Source organism: Rhincodon typus, chromosome 17 (genome assembly GCF_021869965.1).
Source record: "Rhincodon typus isolate 14 chromosome 17, sRhiTyp1.1, whole genome shotgun sequence".
NCBI classification, from domain to species: domain Eukaryota; kingdom Metazoa; phylum Chordata; class Chondrichthyes; order Orectolobiformes; family Rhincodontidae; genus Rhincodon; species Rhincodon typus.
The window spans coordinates 26659879-26677732 of NC_063348.1; the positions used below are offsets into that span (position 1 = coordinate 26659879).

At 39.9% G+C, this 17854-nt stretch overlaps 1 protein-coding gene across 2 annotated transcripts in view; it reads right to left on the reverse strand.

Annotated features, from left to right (window-relative positions):
- The window catches only part of wee1 (WEE1 G2 checkpoint kinase), a 19464-nt gene extending 11888 nt beyond the window's left edge, over positions 1-7576 (reverse strand). For both annotated transcript variants that reach the window (XM_020521312.2, XM_020521311.2), the window contains exons 1-2: positions 6852-7576; positions 1638-1861 (exon numbers count right to left, since the gene is read on the reverse strand). In XM_020521312.2, the coding sequence (XP_020376901.1) occupies positions 1638-1861; positions 6852-7319 (692 nt within the window). In that variant the 5' untranslated portion in view covers positions 7320-7576. The remainder of the gene's footprint in view (positions 1-1637; positions 1862-6851) is intronic.
- Positions 7577-17854: the final 10278 nt, after the last annotated feature.

Consider the following 17854-nt stretch of genomic DNA (forward strand, 5'->3'; position numbering starts at 1 on the left):
TCTGATGAAGGGTCTAGGCCCGAGACGTCAGCCTCTCTGCTCCTATGATGCTGCTTGGCCTGCTGTGTTCAACCAGCCCTGCACCTTGTTGTCTCGGATTTTCCTACCTGGGTGTGCAAGGGGCACTATTAACGAGTCTCCACTCCAGCTTTTTAGGTGAGTCACAAAAATATCTGCTCCCAATTAACTGATCACACGAGGATCAAAGGACAAAAATAAAAGGCCTAGGCAAAAAATGCAGCAGAACGAGAGAAGCGATCCCGTCTCCTCCCCACTCCCTAGGAGTGGCAATAACCTGGAACACACTGGCAATGAATGCAGTGGAAACTATTATCAATGATTTTAACAGAATATTGGCTGGGCCTTTGCAGTAAGCTTGCAGGGCTTCAGGGGTGAATATAGTAAGCCAAAGGTCGTCCTCTTGCACCAAAATGACTCCATTACCCTTCGAAGCACCGAAAACCTATACTCCCCTCTGAGCATTTGCCAACTCTATGTAAATAGCTTGACACTTGGCCCTTCACTTTATTCTACCTTCAAAATATGTTGACATGTTTTTAACTATGAGAAAAGCTCTAAATAAATGTTACTTCATATAAATTAAGGTTCTTGCAAAGTTTATTTATCATAATGTTATTTCTCACATTTACACTAGTCTTTGCGACCCGAAAACATTCCTCCCCATCCAAAGAGGATTTACGCTCTTATTTCCAAGCTTTATAGCATTTAAGGCACTCAACATAATAACAAGTCAGACCTCCTCACTTTACCAGACTGAACGTCAATCTTCAGCTCCATGATCTAACATTTTGATGGTAGCTGTAGATAGGAAGTTGTGATTCAGGCATTAATCACTTGTTTAGATCTTGCATATTAACAAGAGAGTCTCCACCAAGTCCAGGAAAAATTAGGGACAGCTATGAGCTGTTGACTTTAAAATTAGGAATTTGGATAAAACGGATGATTCAAAGAAGCTGTTTCCACGAGAAAAAAAGTTTATATGAGAGGATATATTTAATTTAACTGGTGAAGTCATGGAGAAGGGAAGAATTTAGTAAGTTGCGATCAGGAATATTGACTGAAATGATTGTGCCAGAGAATTCATAAAAAATTTCGAAACAATTGGATGTAAACTCAAATTGAAAAACTTTGCAGACGGCACAGGAGAAAGAGGTGGGAGCAGACAGAATAGTTGATTAGCATTTTGAGAGTTAGCATAATCACACCGTGAACTTTCCTGCTTTAGTGTATCATTCTATAGCAAAGAAAAAGAAATTACAACTTATTGAAAAGAAATGCCTATTTTCTTTTTAATAAAGCAGATGTAAAATAATAAACAAGTGACATTAAGTTAACAAAGGGTACAGTGTGAAATACCAGAGAATTGAAGTGGTGCAGTCAGACAAGAAGGCAGAAGTTTTTAAAAACAGGTTTTCAGCAACATCACCAGAAGCAATATTGCACGTGCTAGAAGTACTTAAAATTAATATGCCCCATTAGATGTCATAGCCAATGCATAACATTGTTTCAATTTTTCTCATATCTAAAACTGTTGACAAAGCAAGATAAAATGTCACAGTTCTAAATTTCCAACAGCTGTATATTAAATCTTAACTGAAAAACAGCTCAATACACACCCATCCCAGTAGGTCCTTTTCCTCCTCCTACATTGCGCAGATGAAGAGTGGATGTACATAGAGTCTGGAGTGAAAGGGTTAATGTTGACATGTGGAGGTTTATTCCTGTTGTAATCACATGGCATTCTCTCTGACTGCTCAACATTCCTGAAGAGAGCTCCTCCACGGCGTCTTACTGAGTTGGAACTCAGGCAACTCCTAACCCTTGCTTTAGACAGCAAACTCTGAAAACAAGCATGACATATTGGCATTTAGATATCAACTCATCAGTAATGATACACAGCGAATTCAAAGTTATCCAATGTTACATTTTTAGCTTGGTTCAGTTGATAATCAATTTAAATATAGTGTGTTACGTTCGTAGAAGATTCACAGAATCACTACATTGAGAATGCAGGCCATTCAGCCTGAGTCCACACTGAACCTCTGAAGAACACCCACCAAGACCCACCCCCTACCCAATTCCTGTTATCCATGTGGATAATCCATCTAACCTACACATTCTGGAAACTATTGGCCATGCTGAATTGCCCATCTACCTAACTTGCACATCTTTGAACTGTGGGAGGAATTGCAGCACCCAGAAGAAACTCACGCAGACACAGGGAGAAATGTGCAAACTGCACATAAACAGTCGCCCAAGGCTGGAAGCTAACACGGGTCCTCTGCACAGTGAGGCAGCAGTGCTAACCACTGAGCCACTGTGCTAGAAAGGTGGATTAGAAACCTGCACATGTGGCTCTGTATCACATCTCTATTTGAAGAACCATATTAATCTGGTCTTCTGCAAATATTATTAACTAATATGACAAGTTAATTTATTTGTCATTTAATAATTTTATATAGGACCTTATACGAGTAGTTGAAAAGTAGTTCCAAAAGTAGAAATAATTCCACTGGTTTTGAATCACCCTGGGGCATGTGATAGCAAACGTATAAGAACCTTAAAATGTCTTAATTTTAAAAACATTTTTCATTTCATCATTAATAATTTGCATTGTCGTAAAAGGTAGCATACAGTTAGAAGAAAAATTTCACATTCCAAAATTAATACTCAGTAGCACCAACTAACATAGCAACAGACGTCATAACAATAATAGCACGTGATTTGCACAAGTTCAACAAGCGGCTGGTAAGTTGATCAATGAGTCAAGCGAATATAACCGGAAAGAATCTAGGACTTGTAATACTCATCTATATCGCTCTTTACACAGAAAGAAAATACAAGCGGAAAACGATTACGGGCCGTGTGCAATTATAAAGGCAGCGTTAATATTTTAAAAGGAAAAAAAATCAGGAAACAGCTAAACCAACTGAATAAAACAAATTTTCTCATTAAAAAGATAACCTCTCAATGGCTCGCGTGTACTCAAATCTGTTCATAGCGCGTAAACGTAAACCGGAAAACGACAGCAAACAAACTGCGATTTACTACTGCGGCGTGCCAATCCACGTGCAACCGAGAGACAAGTGCACACACGTGCACCACCCGTCTCCATTATGTGCGTAAAATGTCAGGTTTAGAAAAAAATAAACTAGTTACAATGGTGGAATACGTAAAACCAATTATTCAAAGCTGCCCTGTCATACGTTGTTATATCTATTATACTAAGGGGTTATGTAAGTGGTACACCTTTTGCCTCGCGATCTCAAAGAAATCTCAACTGAAAAGGCAACGCAACACTAATGAACAATTACCAAGTCCAAAGCATTGTCAATAGCAGAAACGAACCCAATCTATTAAAATTTCATACTTGTATGCTTCTGGAAAGAGAAAATGCTACAATAGACCACGGTTAACTTTGACTACAGCAAAGACAAAAGCGTAGGGAATATGGTTAAGAATATGATTAAGAATATTATGTCAATAAACAATGTATTTTGACCATTAAAATCCCAGCGTCTTCTAGCATCTTCTGGGATTTAGGAAACCACCCTCTTCAAAATCTCAGTTATAATTATTTTTTTTTTAAAAAATGAGCCCGACGTTCTTCGTCGAAAATGTAGGACTACACTGATGGAGTGGAATGTCCTTCAGGGGGTTAACGTGTACTTTAGGGATTCTATGATTCCTCTCTGTCATTTCCAGGAAGCACTTTAAAAAGGGTAAATATTCTTTTGTGATTTTGCGGGATTACTGGAGGTAGCTTCCAGGAAACAATACATAGCCAACTTCTGTCAGCAATAAATTAAATTTGGGCAATTGAATTTGGTGACAACCCATCCTCTGATCAAATAAAGAGGTACACTGGAATTTAAGGATAATAATGCTCGACATTAACTCGTTTGATTTTAATATACCCAAGATAATTTCAATGCTCCAGTGTGGCTATTGTAGCTTTGATACGCGAGTGCTTCACATAAAATGCTATTCTGGCAAAAATAGCCATTTCATCCAATATTACTCTATGTAAAAATATGCCTAAATACATACAATTCAAAACAAGCTTGAAGCCATCACAGACCTGAAACATTAACTCTTTTCTCTCTCCATAACAAGTTGTTTTTGTTTAAGATATAAAGATTAGCTTCTCGGACACAGCTCTGGAATTCCCTTAAACTCTTCACTTTTTTGAACAAGCTTCTGTTCAGCTGTTCAAAGATCATTGCTCAACTGTATTTACTAATGCTTGCAAGAGGGATTGAGACATGGTATTACATTAACTATGCTTTGCACCCAATTTAAAACTACAGTGATCTGAAGATGGGATTAAAGACTGTGGCACCATTTCAATTTGACATATTGTGGTTTGGTTCCTTTATCTGCAAATTCTGACAGCAACTGCTGACAGAGACACTCACGGTTCATTCTAAACCAAACTATCACTCCAGAAAGCATTGCAATGTCAACAAGAATGTGAACCCAAAATCATTTTTCTATTTTCCATAACATCACCCCCATCAACTGTAAAATGCACTACTACCCAAGTTAAGATTACATAATTTGGCACTAAACTGACAGTGCATTGTTGGGGCTATATTGTTCAGAAGGACAGATTTATGGCTACACAGTTCTGAAATATATTTATTCCAATTTTGAGAAAATAAATCATGGAGAGTTTACCTATCTAGTTATCTTTAAATTAAAAAATGCATTGACCTTGAGAGATAGAAAGAAATATCGAATGTGATCCTTCAGGATTGGTGGAAATACAACTCTACATAATGATAAATCACCAAATAGAAAATACATTTTCTAAAAAGTTCAACTTTGTTACTAACAACATGACAGCAGGAAAACAATCCAAAAAACTAACATGTCCCACAGCCAAAATCCATAAGAAAAACTGAAAGAACTGTAGATGCCGCAAATCAGGTTCAAAAACAAAGTTGCTGGAAAAGCTCAGATAACAAGGTGTAGAGCTGGATGAACACAACAGGCCAAGCAGCATCAGAGGAGCAGGAAGTCTGACGTTTCAGGCCTAGACCCTTCTTCAGAAATCCTACTATCTACTGCTGGAAAAGCTCAGCAGGTCTGGTAGCATCTGTGAAGGAGAAAACAGAGTTAACAGAACTGAGGAAGGACTCTTCCCCAGTTGTTAACTGTTTTTTTCCTTCACAGATGCTGCCAGACCTGCTGAGCTTTTCCAGCAACTTTGCTTCTATGTCAAAATTCATAAGTTGCTTAAAGTAATTCTGCAAATTAATTCTAATATTAGCACAAAACTACTGGAACAAAATTGTCCCAAAAGCAAAAATGCTTTTCCAACATTTAAAAGAACCTCAGAGATATTGATTTTCTATTTTCAGTTCTTAAATACTTGCAGCTACAATAGCAGACTAGAAACACTCCTTAACACTTAATGCTGCCATATGAGACAACCATAGTTGACATCCAGATTCATTTATTCCTACTATGAAATACCTGTAATGCATGTTAGATTGATGATGGTCTGATAGGAACGATGAACACATTATATAAAAGCCATATCTCAGTGAATTTGGTCAGAAATCACAGCACCAGGTTATAGTCCAACGGGTTTATTTGAAAACACAAGCTTTCAGAGCCTCAGTCCTTCTTCTGGTGTTAATGAGAGGTGGTATCAGACACAGGATTTATAAGTAAAAGATCAAAGGGTCACACCATTAATGAGGTACTAAACAATCTTGAGACGCTGTTAAGTCTTTCATCTCCACCCCACACACACACACATGGAATGAATCTGTATTTGCAGATACATTCTATTTTGCTCAAAAAAAAACACAATTTACAGACAGTCAATATGACTTTTCATAGCTTCCTACTTTAGAAATAAAACCAGCCTAACTCCAAACTAAAACACAGATTCTAAACAAGGGCTCACAACCAACATGCACTGCCTGACCTAAAATGTCACCTTTTCAGTACACTGAAAAAAACCTTAGGTTCTCTCAGGACCGTGACTTGTTTCAGGTATTCACATATACATATTGATCAATTAAAACATTCGAACTGATTAAAGATTTAACAGCATCTTAGGTTTGTTTAGTACATCCTCAATGGTGTGAACCTTTGATCTTATAAATTCTGCGTTTGATACTACCTCTCTCACTAATACCTGAAGGAGAAGCAAAGCTCCAAAAGCTTGTGTTTTCAAATAAACCTGTTGGACTCTAACCTGGTGTTGTTGGGTGATTTCTGACCTTGTCCACCCCAGTCCAACACTGGCACCTCTACATCAGTGAATTTGGATCTCAAAATCCTTGTGCACTTTAACTATAAATAGTCATTATCTAGATCTCAAGAGATTAATTGGAAAAAGTGAATTACAATTTTTAATATACGAAGTTCCCGTTGCTCACGAAAGAGAGCTTGGCCACCGTGCTGATCATTACGGTTACCACCGGTTGCAGCTGAGAAACGTGCAGTCAGAAAAGGGGGAAAAAAATGCCCAAAATTGATGTGGTACACTCAAGGCCCAGAACAATCAATCATTCTCATTCCTAAAGTCACAACAGTTACTACTGTATTCAAGAAAATGAAGTAAAAAAACACAAATTTGGACATAAATATTAGAAAAGGCGGAGATCCGTTAAGCGATTAGTAGCTCATTCTAAAACTGTTCCCAGGGCCTGAGGGATAGACCCCACCTCCCTCTCACCGGATTAAACAAATCAAACTCTAGAATGTCCCACTTTACTAGTACCTAGATCGCACCCTGGTTAAAAGTATAACACTGAAAGGTTTTTAAACCTCGGCAGTTAATGGTGGTGCGACATGTGGTGCATCCTTACCTTGGGGGTGTGGGGCGTGTCGAAGAGCCGCAGTTTTCTGAGTGTTTTATGTGGCGGTGTATCGGGGCAGTCCGGGATCGGGGAGCTGCACTCCTCCTGCTCCCCTCCCTCTCGGATTGGAGAACTGCACTCTTCCCGGTCGCCGCTTTCCCGGATCGGGGAACTGGAGGATTCCTCCAAGTCCCGACGCTCACGGTAATCCCGTCGGCTTTTGAGCGGAGACGGGCTGCCCACGAAGCCATCCTCCCAGCTCAGGTTCCCCAGCTCCAGCTCCTCTGCGCACTGACCGAGCTCAGAGAGCCCACCGTACTTGCGCTCGGGGTCCGGCGACTCCTGGAAGGCCGAGTCCTCGGTGCTGTTTCCACCATCCTCCTCGTCGCTCCCTGCAAAACTGAGTTTTTGCACAGGGAATCCCGAGGCCGTAGTGGGGCTGGTACCAGCTCTCATGCACACTTGGCGGAAACTCATTGCCAGAAGACACAAGGTCCGTCCCGGTCCTGACGGAGACCCCGCTGTCCGCTCGGCCTGGCCCGGTCCTGACGGAGACCCCGCTGTTCGCTCGGCCTGGCCCGGTCCTGACGGAGACCCCGCTGTCAGCTCGGCCTGACACGATCCTAATGAAAACTCCGCTGTCCGTTCGGCCTATCCTGGTCCGGTCCTGATGGAAACCCAGCTGTCCGCATCCCTCGCGCCGTCCACAACACGATAGTTTCCCGCGACCGTTAGTCACGTGACGAGTTCCACCAACCGCGAGCGCTCTCCTGTTTTCAAAAACACGGTCACATGATCTGTAGACCTGCGGCTGCGCGCGCAGTCTAGCCTTTCGCGTCATTTTCGCGCCAAACTCTCCCTGACCTTATTCAACCTCTCCCTTTGTTGTATTAAACATATTTCATGCAGGTCTTTATTAACAGCATTCTTAAAGATGTGTGTAAAGCTTTTCCTTCATTAGCAATGAATGCAGTTTTCAATCAAATCAAACTAGTTTTTTTCCAGATTTACAAGTTTAATTTTAAAGCAACCTCACTGAATAACTGCATTAAATCTGATTAGATATTTTAAACCTAATCAACACCTGACTGACAAGACTTACTGCTTGTTGTTTCAAAGTTAATCAAATATTGGTTTCCCTGTGCATTTGTATTCTCATCTCTGTTTTGACCCTATCTGCAAACTTGGCAGAAGCGGATAAAAAGAATCGTCTTTATTTCCAAACAATGACTCAGTGACGGTGAATTGTGTTTACGACTGGATAATCTCTCACCAAACATTAAATCAGAACAAATGTTAACATTGTGCAACTGAAACCCTGGGGCATAAACTTTTAGAGATATATTAACATAGATCTTTCAGTTTTCTTCTGAGTGTTCGGAGAAGCAACACAGAAGCCGATCTGTGACTATTCCATGTTTTGACGCGAAATATAGTCTCAATAAATTACCTCATCGTTCTACCCCATCTCTGCTCTCTAATGAAGAGGTCTTCAGATCTCAATCCTTCAGTATTGTACTGGAATCTCCCAAGAAATTAATATCCAAAACATTGCTCCAGGCAGCCCAAAGTTAAACTCAAAAGAAATTGCGTTTTTTCCCCTTTTTGAACATTTCATTTCTTAGTGAAAAATATTAGATATGAAGGACAAGGCTCTATTACTGAATCAATCATTAAATCAGTTGGGTAACAAAAAAATTCATCCCTTTTCAATATATGGTACGGGCTGTGTGTATGTAGCATAAATAAACAAAGTTCAGTGTGAAGGAGATAGCAAGAACTGCAGATGTTGGAGCCAGATACAACACGGTGTGGAACTGGAGCAACACACCAGGCCTTCTGAAGAAGGGTCCCGACCGGAAAGTAAACTTTCCGGCTCCTCTGATGCTGCCTGGCTTGCTGTGTGCCTCCAGCTCCACACTGTGTTGTCCAAGGTTCAATGTGAAGTCAGGAAAGGGGGTCAAGTGATAAATCGATAAATACAACCAGAGTTGACAGCACTATTGCTATCTGCTTCACTCACTCCACAGGGCAGCCAATCCAATACTTCAATTACTTCCTGTTTAAAGATATTGCCCCTTTCTCTGCTCTGTTAAAGGCAACTTTATATTTATTCCTTGTTATTCTGGACCACTAACAGAAACAATTTAGCTATCCATCTGATAGAAACTCTTCATTATTTTGCTGACATCTAGGAGATCTTTTCCCTGTCTAATCATTTCAAGAGAAAATAACCCACATTGCTTTCAAGTTGTGGTTAGTTTAATATAACATTGCGTAACTGAATTACAATTAGATCATTTTTGACAATATCATAATTCTGGTAACCCTATTTCATACTAATCATCAGCAAAATCATCTAAAAACACATCAGCTTCCACATGGAATCTGAAATGCCTCATCACCACCTCTCCACTGCTTTGAGACTTTTCATGCTGTTCATCCAACATCTAGACTGGACCAGTAGTGATTTCCTCCAACTAAATATTGAAAGGTTTGAACTATAGTTTATGAGTGCTGGCCAAAAACTGTGTTCCCTAACCACCAAATCCATCCCATTCACTGCCACCTCTTGAAGTTAGGCTAGCATTTGTCTTTTGAATTGCTGAGCCTACTCTGCCACTCAATAAAGACCACGACTGATTTGGTTGCGGTCTCAACTCCACTTTCCTGACTGCCCTCCAGAACAGTGACTCCTTGTCTATCAAAATCGATCTAACCCAATTTTGAATACATTTAATGACACTACTTTCTGGAGAAAGGGATTCCACATAATAGAAACACACTGTGAGAAAAAAAAACTAATCTCCATCTTAAAATAGCGACTTATTTTTAAATGATGTCCCATATTTGTATTTACCCAAGAGGAAACATCCATTATTTACAATATCAAGACTGATCCCTCAGAATCTTATATGTTTCAACTGGATCACTTCTGATTCTACTAAATGTCAATGGGTGTAAGCTCAACATGCTCAACCTTTCTTCATAAGATGCACCCTTCATCCCAGGAATGAGTTGAATGGATCTTTGCTGAACTGCTTTAAATGTGGTTATGATTTTTCTCAGATCAAAAAACTTAAACTGTACATAAATCCCCAGATGTGGTCTCACCAAGGATCAGTACAGCTCCAGTAACACCAACCTATTTTTGTATTCCATTCCCTTTCAAGTAAATGACAACATTCAGTTTGGTTTCCTAATCATTTACCACACCTACAAGATTCATTACCAAGACACCCAGATCCCTAAGTACAACCAGAATTTTGCAATCTTCCTTCATTTAAATAATATGCTGCTTTTCTATTCTTCCTGTCAAAGTGAATACATTTACATATTCCCATATTATACTCCATTGATCAAATTCTACTCACTCACTTATCTATATCCCTTTGCAGGTTCCCCACGTCCTCATGACAACTTACTTGCCTGATGTCATCAGCAAATTCAGTTAGTATGCATTGGGTCCCTTCTTCCAAGTTATTGATATAGATTGTAAATAGTTGAGAACAAACTATTGTTCCCTGTGGCACTTTATTTGTTATAGCTTGCCAACCCAATAATGATCCCATTTATCCATACTAATGCTTCTTGTTAGCGAACCAAGCCTTTATCCATGCTAATATCTTACCCATTATACTTTGTGCTCTTTGTGTAGTAATCTTTGATGTAGCACCTAATCAAATGCCTTTGAAGCTCAAAGTAAATGCCACCTACTGGTCCCCTTTTATTGACCCTGCTAATTACTTCCACAAAGAATGCTCATAAATTAGTTAAAATAGTCATGCAGTAGTACAGAACTTGAGTGTTGCTAAAAAAAAAATTAAGCTTTTAATCTTGCACTCATCAGGACAATTCACAACAATACCAATTTAAGAGAACAACCAGTATTTAGAAGAATGACGTAGATATAGAAATCCTATCATATTCCAAAAGGACTAGACAGAATATGCACAGGAAGGATGTTCCTGATGACTAGGGAGTCCAGAACCAGGGATAGTAGGAACTGCCGATGCTGGAGTCTGAGATAACAAGTGGAGCTGGAGGAACACAGCAGGCCAGGCAGCATCAGAGGAACAGGAAACCTGACGTTTCGGGTCTGTACCCTTCTTCAGAAATGGGGGAGGGGAAGGGGGCTCTGAAATAAATAGAGAGGGGGGGTGGTGATAGAAGGTAGATAGTGGAGCAGATAGGTGGGAGAGAAGATGGACAGGTCAAGGAGGTGGGGATGAAGCTAGTAAAGGTGAGTATAGGTAGGAAGTGGGGGTGGGGGTTGGTCATTGAGGCGGGAGGAGCAGATAGGTTGGGAGAGAAGACGGACAGGTCAAGGAGGCGGGGATGGGGGGCGGTGTTGCTGGTCTTGGGATGAGGTTGGGGGTGGGGAAATTTTGAAGCTAGTAAGGTCCACACTGAGACCATTGGGTTGTAGGGTTCCAAGGCAGAATATGACGTGCTGTTCTTCCAGTTTCCAGGTCACTCTTAAGAATACAGGGTAGGCCAGTTAGTCCTGAGATGAGGAGAAATTTCTTCACACAGAGTGGTGAGCCTTTGGAAATCTCTGCCACAGAAAGTGGTTGAGGCCAATCATTAACTGTTTTCAAGACAGAGTCAAATATCATTCTCAGGGCCTAAAAGGATGAAATGGTATGGGGAGAAAATGGGAACAGGTATCGAGTTTAACGACCAGCCATGACCTTACTGAATGGCAGAGCAGGCTCAAAAGGTGAAATGGCCTACTCTTTCTCCTATTTTCTGTTTCTTTTCTGCCATACTTTGATGATTATTACCTCAATGTTTCCCTTTGATTAATTTCACTTCCACTCACATGGTCTCTTTTCCCTCTACTGTTTAGTTCAAAGCTCTCTCTACCACCAAGTTATAAATGTTGCCAGAAGATTGGTCCCAGCATGGTTCTCTGTCTTCATCCTCAATTATTTATGTAAGTTCCCATACCCCTCTCTTTAGATTCAATTTTACCATGGCATTTTATTTTACTATTATGTTATTTTATTTAAAACCACCTTAAGTACACATCCTCACACTCTGCTTCTGTCATGAACCTCATTCTAGCCTCCCAGTTTCTCCATCTCCATCACAACTGTTCTGATAATGTTAGCTTCCACAGCAGTACTTCTGACGAGTTCCATTTTCATCAACCGAGGTCGCACCCCACCTCCAGGACAGACAGGACCCTCAACCATCCGACCCATTTCCCATGGTTCTGCTCTCACCTCTTTTCTCTCTTAGAATCATGATAAGATCCTCTTGTCCTAACATTTCACCCCATCAACCTTCACATTCAAAGGATCATTCCTTGCCATTCTGTTATCTTCAGTGTGATGTCACCACTGAACACATCCCTTCCTCCCTCTCCTGTCACCATTTCTGAAGGGACTGTTCCATCCATGATACCCTCGTCCCTTCCATGATCACTTCCATGATTTACAATAGGGAGACCAAACAGAGAATGGGTGACTGCTTTGCAGCTCACCTCTACTGTGTCCACAGATGTGATCCCGACCTTCTGGTTGCTTGCTATTTCAATTCTTCTCCTCGTTCTCATGCTCACATTTCTTTTCTGCGCCTGGTGCAGCATTCCCAGCTGGATGAACAGTACTTCATCTTCTGATTTGGCACTTCACAGCTTTCTGGACGTAACACTGAATTCAATAACTTCAGACAATAAACGCTGTTCTAAGTTTTGCTTTTTGTTTTAAATGAATGACCAGTTTAAAGCTTGTTTTCATATTTTTGCTTTCAGACAGAGATATCTGTTGTTTTTCTATTAAAATCTACTCAGGACCAATATTTTGTTGCTTTACTGCAACCCTTACTACTCCCCAAGCCCATTGCTTTTTGTTCCACGACACTTGTTGTTTAATCTCTCGTCTTTAACTTATTCAAGATGATTTCTTTGGTTTTTCAACTGTCCTCTTAACAGCATAAAAATAATGAGATTTCTATATCTCTTCAGTTAAAAAGGTATAATTTGCCTCATACTAACTCTGTTTCTCTCTCCACAGCTGCAGCCACACTTGCTGAGTTTTGTCAGTACATTCTGTTTTTATTTCAAATTTCCAGACTCCACATTATTTTGCTTTTAGAATATTCTATTTTAGTTTTGACTGGTTTTTGTTTACTTGCTGGTGGAACACGTTGGTCTTCAACTTTTGATTTCTCTTCATTAGAATTTACAGAAATTAAAATATTGTTGAGTCAGAAATGCTCATTGTTGGGGATCATATGGCAAAAGCTATGTCATTATCAAAAGAAAAAGTATGCATCTTAATCATGGTAGGTCTGCAATTACTTCGACAAGAGTAGGACAATTGGGTGTCTATTGCTTATGTCAGTCAATATTTTTCTCCAGTTTATCTTCTTAACCTCATACGCTCAGAGATCGCCTTTACCAAAACTATAATCTCAGTCTTTGTACAATTAATGTAGTATTCAAAGAGACAACGTTAAGGGCACACTATCTGAATACACACAGCACTCGTAACAAGGCAGATGATCTAAAGGCACAAATAGAGATAGATCATGACCATGTAAGTGCCATTACAGAAGTAGATCTGCATGGTGACCAGGACTGGGAACTGAATTTTCAAGGATATTTAGCAAGGACAGAGAAGAAGGAAGAGGAGGGATGGAATCAGTACGTTAGTAAGGGAGATTCCCAGACTGGAAGAACAATGTGTGGAATCCAGGTGGAATTAAGAAACAGCAAGGGGCAGCAGACATTTATTGGAGTGATTTACAGGCCACTAAATAGTACTGGTAGTGTGAGGCATGCCATTAATCAAGAGATGACAGAAGCATGTAGCATTGGCAACATAATTATCTCGGGTGACTTCAATATATATATATGTAGACTAGCAAGGATGTTAAATTTGAATAAGGGGAAATTATGAAGGCATGAGGCACAAATTGGATGAGATGGATTAGGAAAGTACATTAAAAGGCATGACTGTACAGTCTTTAAAGAACTGTTGTATGACTTACAGCAACTATAATTTTTTTCAAGTTGCAAAAATTCAAAAAAGGTCAGTCAATTGTGGCTAACAAAGGAAGTTCAGAATTGCATTAGACTTTAAAAAATGCTTATGAATTTGCCAGAAGTAACAGCAAAACTATAAAATAAGCTTGTAAAATCTTCTAAAGGTACATAGACAGGAAACATTTGGCTAAAACTAATGTGAGTTCAGTCAGGCAGAGTCAGAGAATTTATATTGGGAAGAGAAGCTAAATAATTATTTTGCGTCTGCTTTCACTGAGGGAAATACAAGAAATCTCTCAGAACTAAAATGGTTACAGAGAATGAGCTGAAGAAAATTAGTATTAGTGAAGAGATTGTACTGGAGAAATTAATGGGTTCTATGTTGATAAATCCCAGGAGCTGTTAGTCTTGTTGAAGCAAGTGCCTATGGATAGTTGATGCATTGATGATTACCTTCCAAAATTCTAATTTCTGGAATGATTGCTGTGGATTGCAAGGTAGCAAATATCACCCCATTATTAAAGGGGGGAGCAAGAGAGAAAACGGGGAACTACAAATCTCTTAGCCTTACATCAGCAGTTGGGAAAATGATACAATCTATTATAACAAATGGGATAAATAGACACTTGGTTGATAATGACCTGATCGGGAATAGTCAGCATGAATTTGTGAAGGGGAAATTGTATTTAAAACACTTGGGAGTTTCTTTTGTAAATGTTATTAATAAAATTGATAAAGGAGAGCCGATCATGTAGCATATTTAGATTTCAGAAGGTGTTTGATAAAGCTGTTGAGGAAGATTAAACCTCCCTTTACTCCAATGTGAGGTTCCCACCTGCTTCAAGAAGGCCACAATCATTGTGCTGCAAAAGAAACATCAGGCAGCAAGGAAAATCAGGCAATGTGCCTTAATAACTACAGCCTGTTGGCTCTGATATCCATCATTATGAAGTGCTTCGAGAGGTTAGCAATGGCACACATCAACTTCAGCCTCACAGATTACCTTGATCCAATACAATTTTAATACTGTCGCAACAGGTCCTTGGCAGACGCCATCTCCGTGGCCCTTCCCTCCTCCATGGAACATCTGGATAAAAGGGTACCTACGTCAGGGTCCTATTTATTAACTTTAGCTCCACCTTCAACACCATAATTCCAATCAAACCCGTCTCCAAACTCTTGAGATCTGGGACTCTGCTCCCACACTGCAACTGGATGTTTGACGTCCTGAACTGCAGACTGCAATCAGTAAGGATAGGCAACAACACCACCCCCACAATAATCCTCAACACTGGTACCCCGCAAGGCCCCAAAATCAGCTCATTTCTATAGTCCTTATATACTCACAACTTTGTAGCCAAATTCTGCTCTAACTCCATTTACAAGATTGCTGATGACACCACCATAATGGGTCAGATCTTAAACAATGATGAGATGGAGTACAGGAAAGAGATAGAGAACTTAGAGGCCTGGTGTAGACACAAGTTTCTCCCTCAATGTCAGCAAAATGAAGGAGCTGTTCATCGACTTCAGGACGCATAATGGAGGACATGCCCTATCTGTATCAATGGTGCTGAGGTGGAGACGGTTGAGAGCTTCAAGTTCCTAACAATCTGTCCTGGTCTATCCACGTCAATGCTATGATCAAGAAAGCACACCAACGGCTCTATTTCCTCAGAAGGCTAAGGAAATTTGGCGTGTCCACAATGACTCTTTCCAATTTTTATAGATGCACCATAAAAAGCATGCTATCTGATACATCACAGGTTGGTATGGCAATTTCTCTTCCAAAGGCTGCAGGAAATTACAGACAGTTGTGAATGCAGCTCAGTCACGAAGACCAGCCTTCCATCCATTCTCTCCATCTATACTTTGTGCTGCTTCAGGAAAGCAGCCAATATAATGAAAGACCCCTCCCACCCTGGTTATACTCTCTTCCACCCTCTTCTGTCTGGCTGAAGATAAAGAAGTTTGAAAACATATACCATCAGATTCAAGAAAAGCTTCTTCCCTGCTACTATCAGATGTTTGAACTGATCTCGAGAGGTTAGTAATGTTAAAGTTAATCTTTCTCTGTAGCTGTAACACTATATTCTGCATTCTGTTCTACTACCCTGATGTACTTACGTATGTATGATTTGCTTCTACAGCACACAAAACAATACTTTTCACTGTATCTCAGTACTATAATACAACAATATTAAAATCAAATCAAATTTGTGGATGATACAAAGTAGGAATGTGCACTGCGAAGATGATGTGAAATAGCTTCAGGAAATTTTTAGTCTTAGGGAATGGGCAGATGGAATGTAATGTGGAAAAATGAGGGGTTATCCACTCTGATATGAGAAGAAGTGCAGAGCATATCTTAAATGGTACGATTTCAGAAAGTATAGACGTACAAAGGGACCTTGGTATCTTTGTCGATACATCACTCAAGACTAACTTACAGGTGCAGCAAGCAATTAGGAAGGCTAATGTGATGTTAGCCCTTATTGTAAGAGGATTTGCATACAGGAGTACTGAAGTCTTGCTTCAATTGGAGCAATAGAAGGTTGGATAGACTGCACCTGGAATAGTCTACAATTTCTGTCTCCTGTCTAAAGAAAGGTACTGCCAGAGAAGGAGCGCAAAGAAGATTCACAAGACTTGCTCCTGGGATGGTAGAACCGTTCTATGAAGAGAGATTGCACAAACAGGGCCGATATTTTGTAGAGTTTCAAAGGATGAGGTGATCTCATTGAAACTTACAAAAGGATAGACAGAGCAGATGCAGGTAAGATGTTTCCCCTGGTTGGGAAATCTAGAACCAGGGGACACAATTTAAAAATAAGGAGATACCACTTAGGTCTGAGATGAGGTGAAAGTGTTTTACTCAGATAGCTATGAACCCTTGAACTTCTCTACCACAGAGGGCTATCAAGGCTCAGTTTTCGAGTATGTTTAAGATTGAGAGATTTTTGATTAACAGTGATGTAAAGGGTTATGTGGATGGGATGAGTAAAAGGCACTGAAGTGTTCAATCAGCCACAATCACATTGAATGGTGGGGAAAGCTTGATGAGCTGGATGCTGCCTGTCCAGCCAAGTTCTGGTATTGAATCAAGAAAAGCAGGCATGCTAACACTGACCCTTGGGGAAACTACTGTAGAAATCTACAGAGTTCAGACAACAGCCATTCACCATGACTCAGTTTCATGTCACTTAGGAATTCCACATCCGCACTCCCACTGACCCTTTTATTCCATGGTTTTTAACTTCACGGACAAGCTAATCATGTGACATTTCATTAAATACCTTTCGAAAGTTCCAGTATATTACATCAATGCATTAGCTGAGTCAACCTTCTTCGGGACTTATGGATGAATTGACTTTTGTACGCAGTTTCTAAAATTAAGTATTTTATAATTGCTTGTTTCTCAGCCTAATTTTAATTGAACACTAAAAACAACCAGTGTGACCAGACTGAAGAATTAAACTTCAGAAGATAAAACCCAATGCTATAGATGATAAGTCAGTGTGCTGAAATTGCCAGCAGTAATTTCTAGCCTCTAGATATGCTGAGTTACTTCAAGGCTCTAACTCTGAATGCGTGAATATATATTTATCAAAACTTTTTGTCTTGCACCCATCAGGGCAATTCACAAGGATATCAATTTAAAGGGAAAACCAACATTTATACTGTAAGTGAGAGGGTGCTGATTGGTTGGCAAGTGGACTTTGATTGGCAGAAGTGTTGCCATGGAGAATGTACCAGTTAATGATTATTTACAGTTAATGTCCAGGCTTTGTTTTAATTTTACTCACTCTGGTTGATCAAGGAATGGCGCTGAGAAAAGAACCAGTGAATGGCTGTCACTAGTTTGAAAATTGATAACTAACTGACCATTTAAAAGTGCTAAAAATTTTTGACAGCAGATATGCAAGTTTTGTTTCAAATACAAATAAAACCTGACTTGCCTGAATCAAAGATAGTAGGAACTGCAGATGCTGGAGAATCTGAGATAACAAGGTGT